We start from the raw sequence: 11,469 nt of genomic DNA, 5'->3' as shown, positions 1-11,469 counted from the left end.
TTCAGACTTGACTCGAACTCCAAGTTAAAGACTTGTGAACATCTCTGATACATAAACACTTTTTAATAAAACGTAAATTCTTCCCCCGCACTTTTTTAGCCAAGTCAAGTCAAGTGTGTTCATAGAGGTTTCCATGGGCCAATGCAAATACATCTAGATTTAAATTAAAAAAGACACAACATTGTCGGACTTGACGTTTTATTCTTATCCAAAACAACTACATGTGATATGAGTGTGATACATACTGTACATACATACACTACCAGTCAAAAGTTTTTGAACAGTAATATTTTTTATGTTTTTTAAAGAAGTCTCTTCTGCTCACCAAGCCTGCATTTATTTGATCCAAAATACAGCAAAAGCAATAATATTGTGAAATGTGTTTACTATTTAAAATAACTGCTTTTCTATTTACATATATATTAAAATGTAATTTATTGCTGTGATCAAAGCTACATTTTCAGCATCATTACTCCAGTCTTCAGTGTCACATGATCTTCAGAAATCATTCTAATATGCTGATTTGCTGTTCAAGAAACATGTATTATTATTATTATTATTATTATCAAAATTTAAAACAGTTGAGTATATTTTTTCGAGATTCTTTGATTAATAGAAAGATATCAGATAAATGCTGTTCTGTTCATCGTCTGAAAAATTCTACTCAGCTGTTTTCAACATAATATAAATAAAAAATTTTGTTTTTTTGCAGCAAATCTGAATAGTTTAATGATTTCTGAAGGATCATGTGACTTGAGTAATGATGCAAAAAAATTCTGCTTTGAAATCACAGAAATAAATTACATTTAAAAATATATTCAAATAGAAAGCAATATTACACAATATTACAGCGTTTGCTGTATTTTGGATCAAATAAATGCAGGCTTGGTGAGCAGAAGAGATTTTTTTGTCCCAGTCCAGCCCTGGCTCACATACTACTCACACGGTGAGGATCACAGTATGAGGATCGTGTGACACTGTGATCATCGCATGATCTCACGTGTTGACTGGCTACCCCCATAACAATAAATTAAAAAAAACCATATGGTCCCCGTTTTTAAATTCGTAGATAATCACAAGTGAGTTTTCAGTGATATTTTGACCACTGGACTAAGAATGTTCCCGGTTTTCATTTCAGAAATCTGGTCACTTTACGCTAGAATATTTTAAACTCACAACTGAAAGGGTTAATATTACCGTGGATTCCTGTACAGAGATTCAGACTCCAGTGATGGGAAGTTCGGATCATTTAACCGACTCGGACCTTTGAGTCTCGTTCAGCAAAATGAACAAATCTTTTTTCGAGTCATTTCGTTCATTTGAACAAAATATAATTAAAATGTTACGTGTTACTTCCCTAATATGTCTACTACTTACGCAAACGTTGATCACACTACAAACAATACAAAACTGCTATAAGAAACAGAAAAGATTAATTCATTGTTTACCTGAGTCTTCAGTCTATGATAAGCTCAACTCACCTCTTATCTGACAAGTCTTTGGGTTTGGGTTTATGGGACTGTCACGTGATGAACGAACAACTCAAACCCGAAGACTCGAGATGAACTAATCAATTCTCTTTCCGGCTCAGACTGCATTGGTTAAAGCTTATGGGGCTATCACGTGATGAACGAACGACTCGGAAAAACCCGCAGACTCGAACCAGGTGAACTAGCTACTTGACTAATTCCAGTACAGAACCTATAGGATGTTGCGCATGCGCGACTGAACGAATCACTCCCCGAGACGACTCGTTCTTCCCGAGTCACATTAAAGATTTGTTTAAAACGAACGAATTGTTCAAGAACGACCCAACACTAGACTCCACCCACAAATAACTTCCTGCTCTCATGTCTGCGACACGGAATGAATCGTGTAAACACAATGGAAAATACAGGTATATATTTCACATATACAGCGTCTTTATGTTTGTTACATGAAATATAAAAGTGAGATACAACACTAAAACATAGTTTAATTTAATTCTGTTTGTATTCAATAACGTTTGAACTGCAGTCAACATCAGTTTCACTTTCGTTTTTGTCCCAGAACGGTGTCAAAAACAAATCTGTGTAACACTGTGTTCAGTGTTGAGACGCAGAAATATCTGTCAGTTTTCTGTTTTCAGTTTTCTATTCGTCAGATTAGTCAGATTCAGTTTTCTATTTGTAAATGTAGGCTGCAACTGTAAAACGAGATACTCTGAGCTAGGCTAATAATCAGAGCTGCCAACATTTGCGAGGTGATATTAACAAATTGCTTTTACAGCGTGAAGCCTTTTGGATTTATACACTAGACACGTTGTCCCCTAGAGGATTAAATGAGATATTCGTCCATTTCTTTAAACACAAGATATCTACATATAAACGCTTTGTGGTTATTGATTTGTATTTATGTACCTAGGCAGGCATCAGTTAATGTTATTAAATAATATATTGAGAATTATATTCGTGTATTTTGCATAACTTTATATGTTTTGATTTATTTTCATTTTTATTTCTTATTTTGGTTTCTATGTTTTTCTCCTTGGTTGATGTTATTGTTTTGGTATTATTATTATCACGATAATATTGTACGGTCATGTGACCTTTAATCACCTGGAGGTAGGCCTATAAAGATTGTCACATCAGGGGCAAGTTCAAGCTAAAACCGGTGTGCACCGTTTTGCTACGGTTTCCAGTTTGAACGACATGTTTCCTGGAAACGGTGTGCAACGGGGTTTGAGATGCATTTTCTCTTGTTTGGTGGGTGTGTCAAACATGTCAGCCCAATCAGCAGCAGCATGTATATAAACCACAAGAGACAGCTCGCACAATGTAAACATCCAAATAAATTCACAAGAGCAAGTATATTGTTTGCACATGTTTATTTACATTAAAGGCAAAATAACTGAAATAATAAGGGCACAAGTATAGATCTGGAACTTCTTTAAGTCTGTCTAAATATGATTTAGTAATTGCAATGTCTTAAAATCTATTTTCAAGAACTACAACGAACGGCTCGTTTGGACTACAGCGTTTGGTTTCCGGGCTTTGTGATCTCACAAAGCGGCTCATTAGAATATCATTAAGAATAATTCCCGCCTACAGAAATTCGAATAGTTGGGGGGTGGGGAGGGAGGGATGAAGTTGTGGTTAGAACGCTTGGTTGAGTGAGTGCATCAGGCGAGACGACAAAGAAGAAGTGCTGCTGCAGAGTTAGTGCATCAGAGAAAACCAAGAAGAAGAGCTGCTGTGCTGTAGCGTCAAATTTTTGGCATGTCTAGAACAGAGGTACTCAATTCCAGTCCTCGCCTACCCCTGCTCTGCACATTTTGTATGTTTCTCTTATTGCTTCATACGTTTGTTATATTTGACTGTAAGTGCCCTGCGAAGTGGACATTACCGGATATTCCTCCATGATTCCAGTTTGAAGGGAGCGTATATGTTCCATTCAAAGGGCATTTAAGTGTGCGAGACATGAATTTAAATTGTATTTATTTACAGAGGTATATTATGTCCCACTTCACGCTTCTCTAGTAAGTTTCGTTTGTGTGTGAAGACACTGCAGGCAGCGGCGCAGCGCAAATCTGTAAATGAATATTCCGAAGTGAAGTAAACTTCAACGGATTTCCCCTGCTCAGGGAGTAGGGAGCAATGGACACTGTGTAGGGACCATGTCAACAGTTCATGCACGTAGCTCACTTCTAACGAGATTATCTGAATCAGGTGTGTTAACAAATAGAGACGTGCAAAACATGCAGAGCGGGGGTACGCGAGGACTGGAATTGAGAACCGCTGGTCTAGAACAATTCTTACAAGTATAACACGACGTAGCTGGGCGCCGCGGACAGATGGCGAACGGCGCTGCCGGTGTGCCTTCACTCATAGAAAATAATGTATTTGAATTTTAAAGACGTGGCGCGACGCTGTGCTTCTGGTCCGGTGTGCGACCGCCTGAATCGCTGTTTTTTTCACCTTTGGAACACAAATTACGATATTTTTTTATGAAATCTGAGGGGTGTCTGACCCAGCATAGACAACAAAGCAACTACCACGTTCAAGGCCCAGAAAAATAGTAAGGACATCGTTAAAATAGTCCATGTGACATTAGTGGTTGAACTGTAACTTTACGAAGCTACGAGAATACTTTTTGTGCGCAAAGAAATAAAAAATAATTACTTTATTTAACAATTCTTCTCCAAATCACGTATTCCGTCATTATCTACTTCCAAGCATTTGGAGCATCACTACATTACTACTAGGGTTTGAAATACCGGTACCTGCCAAATACCGGTAAAAATCAGCTGTGGCGGGTAACAATGTCAAATCACTAGCCAATTTGGCTGGTTACTTTTCGTAAATTATGTTAACTACTTAATTTCTTGGGGAAGTTCATGTAAGCCAAATCTGTGCAGATTTAGCGCAAATACTGAACTCGTGACTCATCATGATGTATTAAATACAGCCTAATTGCGCCGCATCTGCGATCTATCATATCTAGCTTACTTGAACATACACAACCAATAACGGTCTGGCAGGCACACTGGTTTGCTTTGCATTAAAGCAATAACGAAAAGTCGCCTGAAGACTCACACCGTGTCTACACCGGACGCGACAAAATACAATAGGACTCATTATAATCAGTGATGCTGTCTACACTGGATCTGGCGTGGCATGGCACGACAAATCCCAGACAGTAATCTGATGCCTCGTTCTATTTATGACGTACTCGCATAAAGTACAAATTATTTGCAAAGGTCACTTTGTCGCATCCAGTGTGGACAGCCTCAAGGTGTTGGTTTACCTCCAGCCCTTTTTAACTTAATTTGGGAAAAACAGTTATTATACATCTGAAATGGATGCAGACACCACATAACTAATGTCTATATGGTCAAAAATGTACAGTAGTCAAAGGGATTTCAAATCAATGGGTTTATTACATACAAAATAGAAAACATTCAATTCAGGTTAATACAGCTACATATAGCCAAAAATGCTATACACAAAAGTAACAAAAAAAAACAAAAAACCGAGCAAACAAAACAATGTAAGATTGAAGGATTTCGTCATGTGAAAGTTGATGTGTGCGCCACCTCTATTGTGCGTGTTCTGTGTTGATATTCTGTATGTTGGAGCAGTTCAAGCCATTTCTCATCACGCTGTGGGAAATACAGACTGAACGGCAGCTCAAAACACCCCGACCATTGCATTAACATATGATACGCAATCTACAGCTCTCGGCTGGATAAATCATGCCAGTGTCGCGCTAGTAAGGTTTTGATGGATGTCAACTATAATCAAGGTAAAGACAATTATAGTGACATACATGAGTCGTACATTAGGCAGAGTGTATCCGTTATTGATGCGCAAACGAACTGTGTATGCACGCTCTCTGCACACTGTTCACTATAACATAATTTCTGCTTGAACACAGTTCGGTATATTCACGTAGTTGCCAAAATTAATGTACAGCAATTGTTTTATAACGGATGCTTACCGAAGAGGCGTTTTTTTTGGAGAAGTTTGTGAGGATCAATAGTGTTTACATATGTGCATCAGATGCTCCAAACACAGCCACGATCACTTGCTCTGAAAGAGTAACTATTCACTGATGATGTCGACCCACCTTCAGATCGCTGAGCTAACACACATTCAAAATGTTTTCATTTTTAATTTGTATTTTGGTGTGTTTAGTGATTTTGAATGGATCCGTATAGTAGTTTATATGCAGTCTTTTGGCGTCTCCCTGTGGTCTTGTTTGGTATGGCAGGTTGACTTGTGCTGATTTGTTAAAGTGCCCCTATTATGGATTTTTGAAAATTACCTTTCATGCAGTTTGTAACACAGCTCTAAGGGAATGAAAGCATCCTGCAAAGTTTTAAATCTGAAAGTGCACCGTGTATAAAGTTATTGTCTCTCAAAAGAAAGAGTCGACTCTGAATCATAGAAACAAGTCTTTTTTAAAACGAATCCCAAGCCATTTCATGTTGACATCGACATGAAACATTAGCATATTGCCTGCCCACTTGTTGGTCTTTTTGAGTAGGTCTGAATGAAAATGCAAATTCATTCTTTGCCACTAGGTGCCGCTTTTGGAGCAGTAAAATAGCTGTTTCTCTGGTAACGCTGTACACAAAGCAGCACTGCGCTCACAAACGCTGCTTTATCAGGCATTACAGGCATGATGAAATGAAAATGAGACCAATCGGACCAATCACAGCAGATTAGCGTCATGCAAAGGAGGGGATTGGAAAAATGAATCGTTGAGCGAATCGTTTGGGAGTCGTTGAGCAAGTAAGGTAAAAATAAATGCATATTATAAGACATTGAAAGTGTTTTTGACCTTGCATGCATGTCAACCTGTTGTTGGGGACTTCCAAAACCAAAATATGAACCTTTCATTCCCATAATAGGGGCACTTACAGTTGCAGTTACTGTATAATTTAGCTTTATGTACTTTTAAGTTGTAAAGAATATCTGTAGTGACATTTTTTCAAATTATGTTAGCAAAAAAAGAAGACTGAATGTTTGAAAGTAATAACACTACAATACAAAGGTTTTTGTGAATAGAAAAGGTTGGGGGGCTTGCAGTATTGATTCAGAGAGGAAGGGGGCCTTGGCATAAAAAAGGTTGAGAACCACTCATTTAGACACACAATTATTAATGAAAATGTATGTTAAAGGGTTTTTGATTTTATCAAAAATAATGAAAACACACATACACAAAAAAAGTGAATTATCACAATTAAAAGAAATTCATTTAAAGAATAAACCTTTATCACAGTTGGCGTGTCGTCACATCTGGCTCAGATTCAGTGGCGGCTCGCGGCTTTTAAAATAGAGGCGGCACACTAATTGTATTGGTCTGCCGAATATTATTATTTGTTTAACCACTTTAAAATGGCTTTTTGGTTGCTTTTAGTCAGAAAACGTAAAGAAAACGACATACATACAGCAAGATAATATAATTGTGCCCCTATTATGGATTTTTGAAAATTACCTTTCATGCAGTTTGTAACACAGCTCTAAGGGAATGAAAGCATCCTGCAAAGTTTTAAATCTGAAAGTGCACCGTGTATAAAGTTATTGTCTCTCAAAAGAAAGAGTCGACTCTGAATCATAGAAACAAGTCTTTTTTAAAACGAATCCCAAGCCATTTCATGTTGACATCGACATGAAACATTAGCATATTGCCTGCCCACTTGTTGGTCTTTTTGAGTAGGTCTGAATGAAAATGCAAATTCATTCTTTGCCACTAGGTGCCGCTTTTGGAGCAGTAAAATAGCTGTTTCTCTGGTAACGCTGTACACAAAGCAGCACTGCGCTCACAAACGCTGCTTTATCAGGCATTACAGGCATGATGAAATGAAAATGAGACCAATCGGACCAATCACAGCAGATTAGCGTCATGCAAAGGAGGGGATTGGAAAAATGAATCGTTGAGCGAATCGTTTGGGAGTCGTTGAGCAAGTAAGGTAAAAATAAATGCATATTATAAGACATTGAAAGTGTTTTTGACCTTGCATGCATGTCAACCTGTTGTTGGGGACTTCCAAAACCAAAATATGAACCTTTCATTCCCATAATAGGGGCACTTACAGTTGCAGTTACTGTATAATTTAGCTTTATGTACTTTTAAGTTGTAAAGAATATCTGTAGTGACATTTTTTCAAATTATGTTAGCAAAAAAAGAAGACTGAATGTTTGAAAGTAATAACACTACAATACAAAGGTTTTTGTGAATAGAAAAGGTTGGGGGGCTTGCAGTATTGATTCAGAGAGGAAGGGGGCCTTGGCATAAAAAAGGTTGAGAACCACTCATTTAGACACACAATTATTAATGAAAATGTATGTTAAAGGGTTTTTGATTTTATCAAAAATAATGAAAACACACATACACAAAAAAAGTGAATTATCACAATTAAAAGAAATTCATTTAAAGAATAAACCTTTATCACAGTTGGCGTGTCGTCACATCTGGCTCAGATTCAGTGGCGGCTCGCGGCTTTTAAAATAGAGGCGGCACACTAATTGTATTGGTCTGCCGAATATTATTATTTGTTTAACCACTTTAAAATGGCTTTTTGGTTGCTTTTAGTCAGAAAACGTAAAGAAAACGACATACATACAGCAAGATAATATAATTTCACTTGCCTGGCCTATCACTTGAAGCAAATATCCATCCCTTCTTAAAAGTCTGTGTTAAAAGAGAGCTGCCTGTTGCACCATTTAATTAGGCTGACTGCTGTAGCCTATATCCAGCTTAGGCTGTTTTCCCTAAATTTGTATATATACTGTTTGAATGACAGCTTGGTAAATCTGTTGGCAATCAAATATTCAATATTGCTACTCATAAGTACTTGGTACATTATCAGCGCAGTGGCAGACGTTCAAACTAATATCACATAATTTATGTCTCTATGATGCTTGGTTGATATCAGAAGGGAGGCTAGCCTCCCTTACGAGGTTTATTTTCTTAACACTCCTCAGCGCTGAAAGTGAACACTCGATGCTGATTGGCTCATTTTTGTTACCAACGGAGGCACGAGAGCTCATCTCTCCCCCGGCCTCCCCCTACCCTTCTCTATCATTAGTGGTTGTAATTACATCAGCAGATTCGGCACATTCACAATAGAAAAGCGGCGCTTTCACGTTATGGTATTATAACTGTGAAATTACAAACAAAAATTACACATGACCTGAAATTAATTGTGAATTTTTTTAAACATTAAATCGTCCTTCTCCCATTTTCTCCTCAAAATTATGAGGAAGCTCTGCCTCCCCCGACGAGCCGCCACTGCTCGGATTAGTAGCGTAAAGGAATTTCCGCCTGCTTTATTGTCAGTGGACAGGCGCCAGTTTTGTGAAGAAAATTAAACTAATTTAGTTTAGTTGAACATTGACACAATAAACGTCAATGTTAAAACTGTGTATTTATACCGATTCCATACCATGTATCATGTCATCCTTCATTTTAATGTGTAACATTAGCCTATCTGAGCGACGCGACTGTCAGCGCTGCCAGTGTTGCCAGTCAGATTAATGAACAGCATGCAGCTCAAATTGTGCATTGTGTCAGTCTGCACGGAGACGTTACAAGGTTTTGCTGAGATTTTGAGGATACAATGGCATTACGAAGTTTTACTGACAAGCTCTTTTTAATGCTTATCATTGATTAAATATTTGTAAAACCCTCAGATTTAAAATAATAATAATGAAATATAATAAAGAATTAGAGGTATGAAGTCTGGATAATTTTTCATGGCACATCCGCGGGGGTTAGGGTATGGCAACTGCCATACGGAAACGCCGCCCCTGATCAGACTGTGAAGAATTGCCTATACACATACAGTATGGCTCGCACACTCCTGTTTAAGTCACGAAACACGCATCGGGATATCGTGACTACTTATTCATTAATTTCATAATACTCAATTAATTGTTGTAAACTGAGATTGGTGTCTTTAGAAGACGTATAAGTGCTGAATACTACATAAATAATCCACAACAATGCCATGCTATGGGCACATCCATTGATAGAGGCTGTAGCGGAAGTTCTTTTACGCTACTATTTGAATCTTCCGCGTTTCAAACGCGGAAGTGTGATAAAGGCCTATATAACTTCAAATCTCTTTTGGAGATTATTATTATTTTTCCAGTTTTTACCCAAAATAGAATGGAGTGAGCATTACTAAGCGCTAACACACATAGGGTTGGGTATCGTTTGAATTTTATCGATTCCGATTCTGATTATCGATTCCGATTAGTTTCGATTCCCAGTTTTGATTCCAATGTGATTAAATAATGATATCAAACATTTATCCTGTGTCCCTTTTTTGCAAACCATTTATTGGAGCTGAATACCATGAACAAAAATCAACATGCTACATTATCGTTTGAATTTTATCGATTCCGATTCTGATTATCGATTCCGATTAGTTTCGATTCCCAGTTTTGATTCCAATGTGATTAAATAATGATATCAAACATTTATCCTGTGTCCCTTTTTTGCAAACCATTTATTGGAGCTGAATACCATGAACAAAAATCAACATGCTACATAAAACTGGACTCTTTAAGAGCTGTTTGTGTGCAAAATAGAACTGTATGATTCTGGATAAATTGAGGTTCCCTTTCGAAAGGGAACTCCACGCTGCGTCCTCTAGAGGGCGCTAGGGGAACGCCTCCAGTGTGACCGGTGTCTGAAGCATGAATGAAAAAACGACAATGAACTTGACATTGGCAGGCGGCAGCCTATGACGTAAACAGTAAAGCGAGTGCGGGTATAAAAGAGCACCTGCGGAAAACGTCATCCATCATCTTTGTCTTTAAGCCTTGTGTACGGAAGCACATGCGTTTGACTCACGAGAGATAAGGATGCGCTCACTGTTTGCATTCGCGGAACTACTAGAGCAGAGGTCTGTACTCGAGTATTTGTCAGCGTTTGCACAAGTGCGTTCACCTCTCGAGGGAGTTGAACAAGCTTAATGCGATGCATTCGCGGCGGTTTCTGTTCTTGCCTGATTCTTGAGAGAATTTAGTATTTGAACAGAGTGTGTTTGGCTCTCGAGGGAGATATAGTCACGCTGTGAGATGTGATCGCGTTGAGAATTCCTGTATGCCTTATTCTCTTTGAGAATTGAGCGCCTCTCACCCGCGTTTCGGGTCTCGCGGCTGCCGAGGCAGTTAATCAGACCGTCACAGGGTTTGTAGGCGGGGCATGGAAGGAATCTGACGAGGAGTGCTTTCTCTTTCAGAATTCCTTTTTGGTTCCTATTTATTTTTACAGAATAGGAACTGTGTATAATGTGGGATATCTACATATCTACATATTGGTGAAGGAGGCTCCAGACTTGGTGTAATAGCAGGTTTTTTTAGTTGTTAGGCTCTTGGTTGAGCCTCCTCTGAGCCTCCTCATTCTCTCAGCCCAGGTATATGTATTTAGGTTGAGCATGGTTTCTGCTATGCTGAGCACTCTGCTCCCTAGTATTTTTGTTTTGCAATTATTTCAGGTTGTGAGGCTCTCTGTGAGCCTCCCTGACCAGCTGTTCTTGAGCCTGGTAACTCCCCTCCCTTTGAGGGTCGCTATACTGAGATCAGTTCCTAGTGTTCTCTCAACAGAGCTCTGTGACTGTTAGGTTGTTAGGCTCTTGTGGGCCTCCTTGATAAGTCGCTCTTCAGGTTGAGCTTTCAAGTACTCCCCTCACCTGAGGGTCTACGCTGATCCATAAGGGTGGATGATTGCACTCCCCTCACTTTAGAGGATTGTTATGCTGAGAGCTCTGTTTCGCACTTAGGAGCATGGTTAGTACTCCTAGCTCAGTACTCTAGCTTTTTGAGTCGTTATGCAATGTACTCCGCTCCCTAGAGCTCCACTTAGACAATACTATTAGTATGTAGGCTCTATTGTGAGCCTCACTAACTGTCCCTAGCACTGAGTGTAGTCAGGTCTCCTCTCGTTCTAGAGAGTCGTCATGCTGAGGCCTCC

General features: G+C 38.7%; 1 protein-coding gene across 1 annotated transcript in view; it reads left to right on the top strand.

The window, feature by feature from the left end:
* The first annotated feature begins 1,847 nt into the window (after window positions 1-1,847).
* LOC107569684 (interferon-induced very large GTPase 1-like) overlaps window positions 1,848-11,469 on the top strand; it is a 45,983-nt gene continuing 36,361 nt past the window's right edge. Inside the window, 1 exon segment of the mRNA XM_016255823.1 lies at window positions 1,848-1,897. Within this exon segment, the coding sequence (XP_016111309.1) occupies window positions 1,867-1,897 (31 nt within the window). The 5' untranslated portion in view covers window positions 1,848-1,866.

Source organism: Sinocyclocheilus grahami, unplaced genomic scaffold (assembly GCF_001515645.1).
Source record: "Sinocyclocheilus grahami isolate Dianchi unplaced genomic scaffold, SAMN03320097.WGS_v1.1 scaffold1373.1, whole genome shotgun sequence".
Taxonomy (NCBI): Eukaryota; Metazoa; Chordata; class Actinopteri; order Cypriniformes; family Cyprinidae; genus Sinocyclocheilus; species Sinocyclocheilus grahami.
Note: the sequence above shows the minus strand (reverse complement) of the source record. Positions and strands in the feature narration are given on the sequence as shown.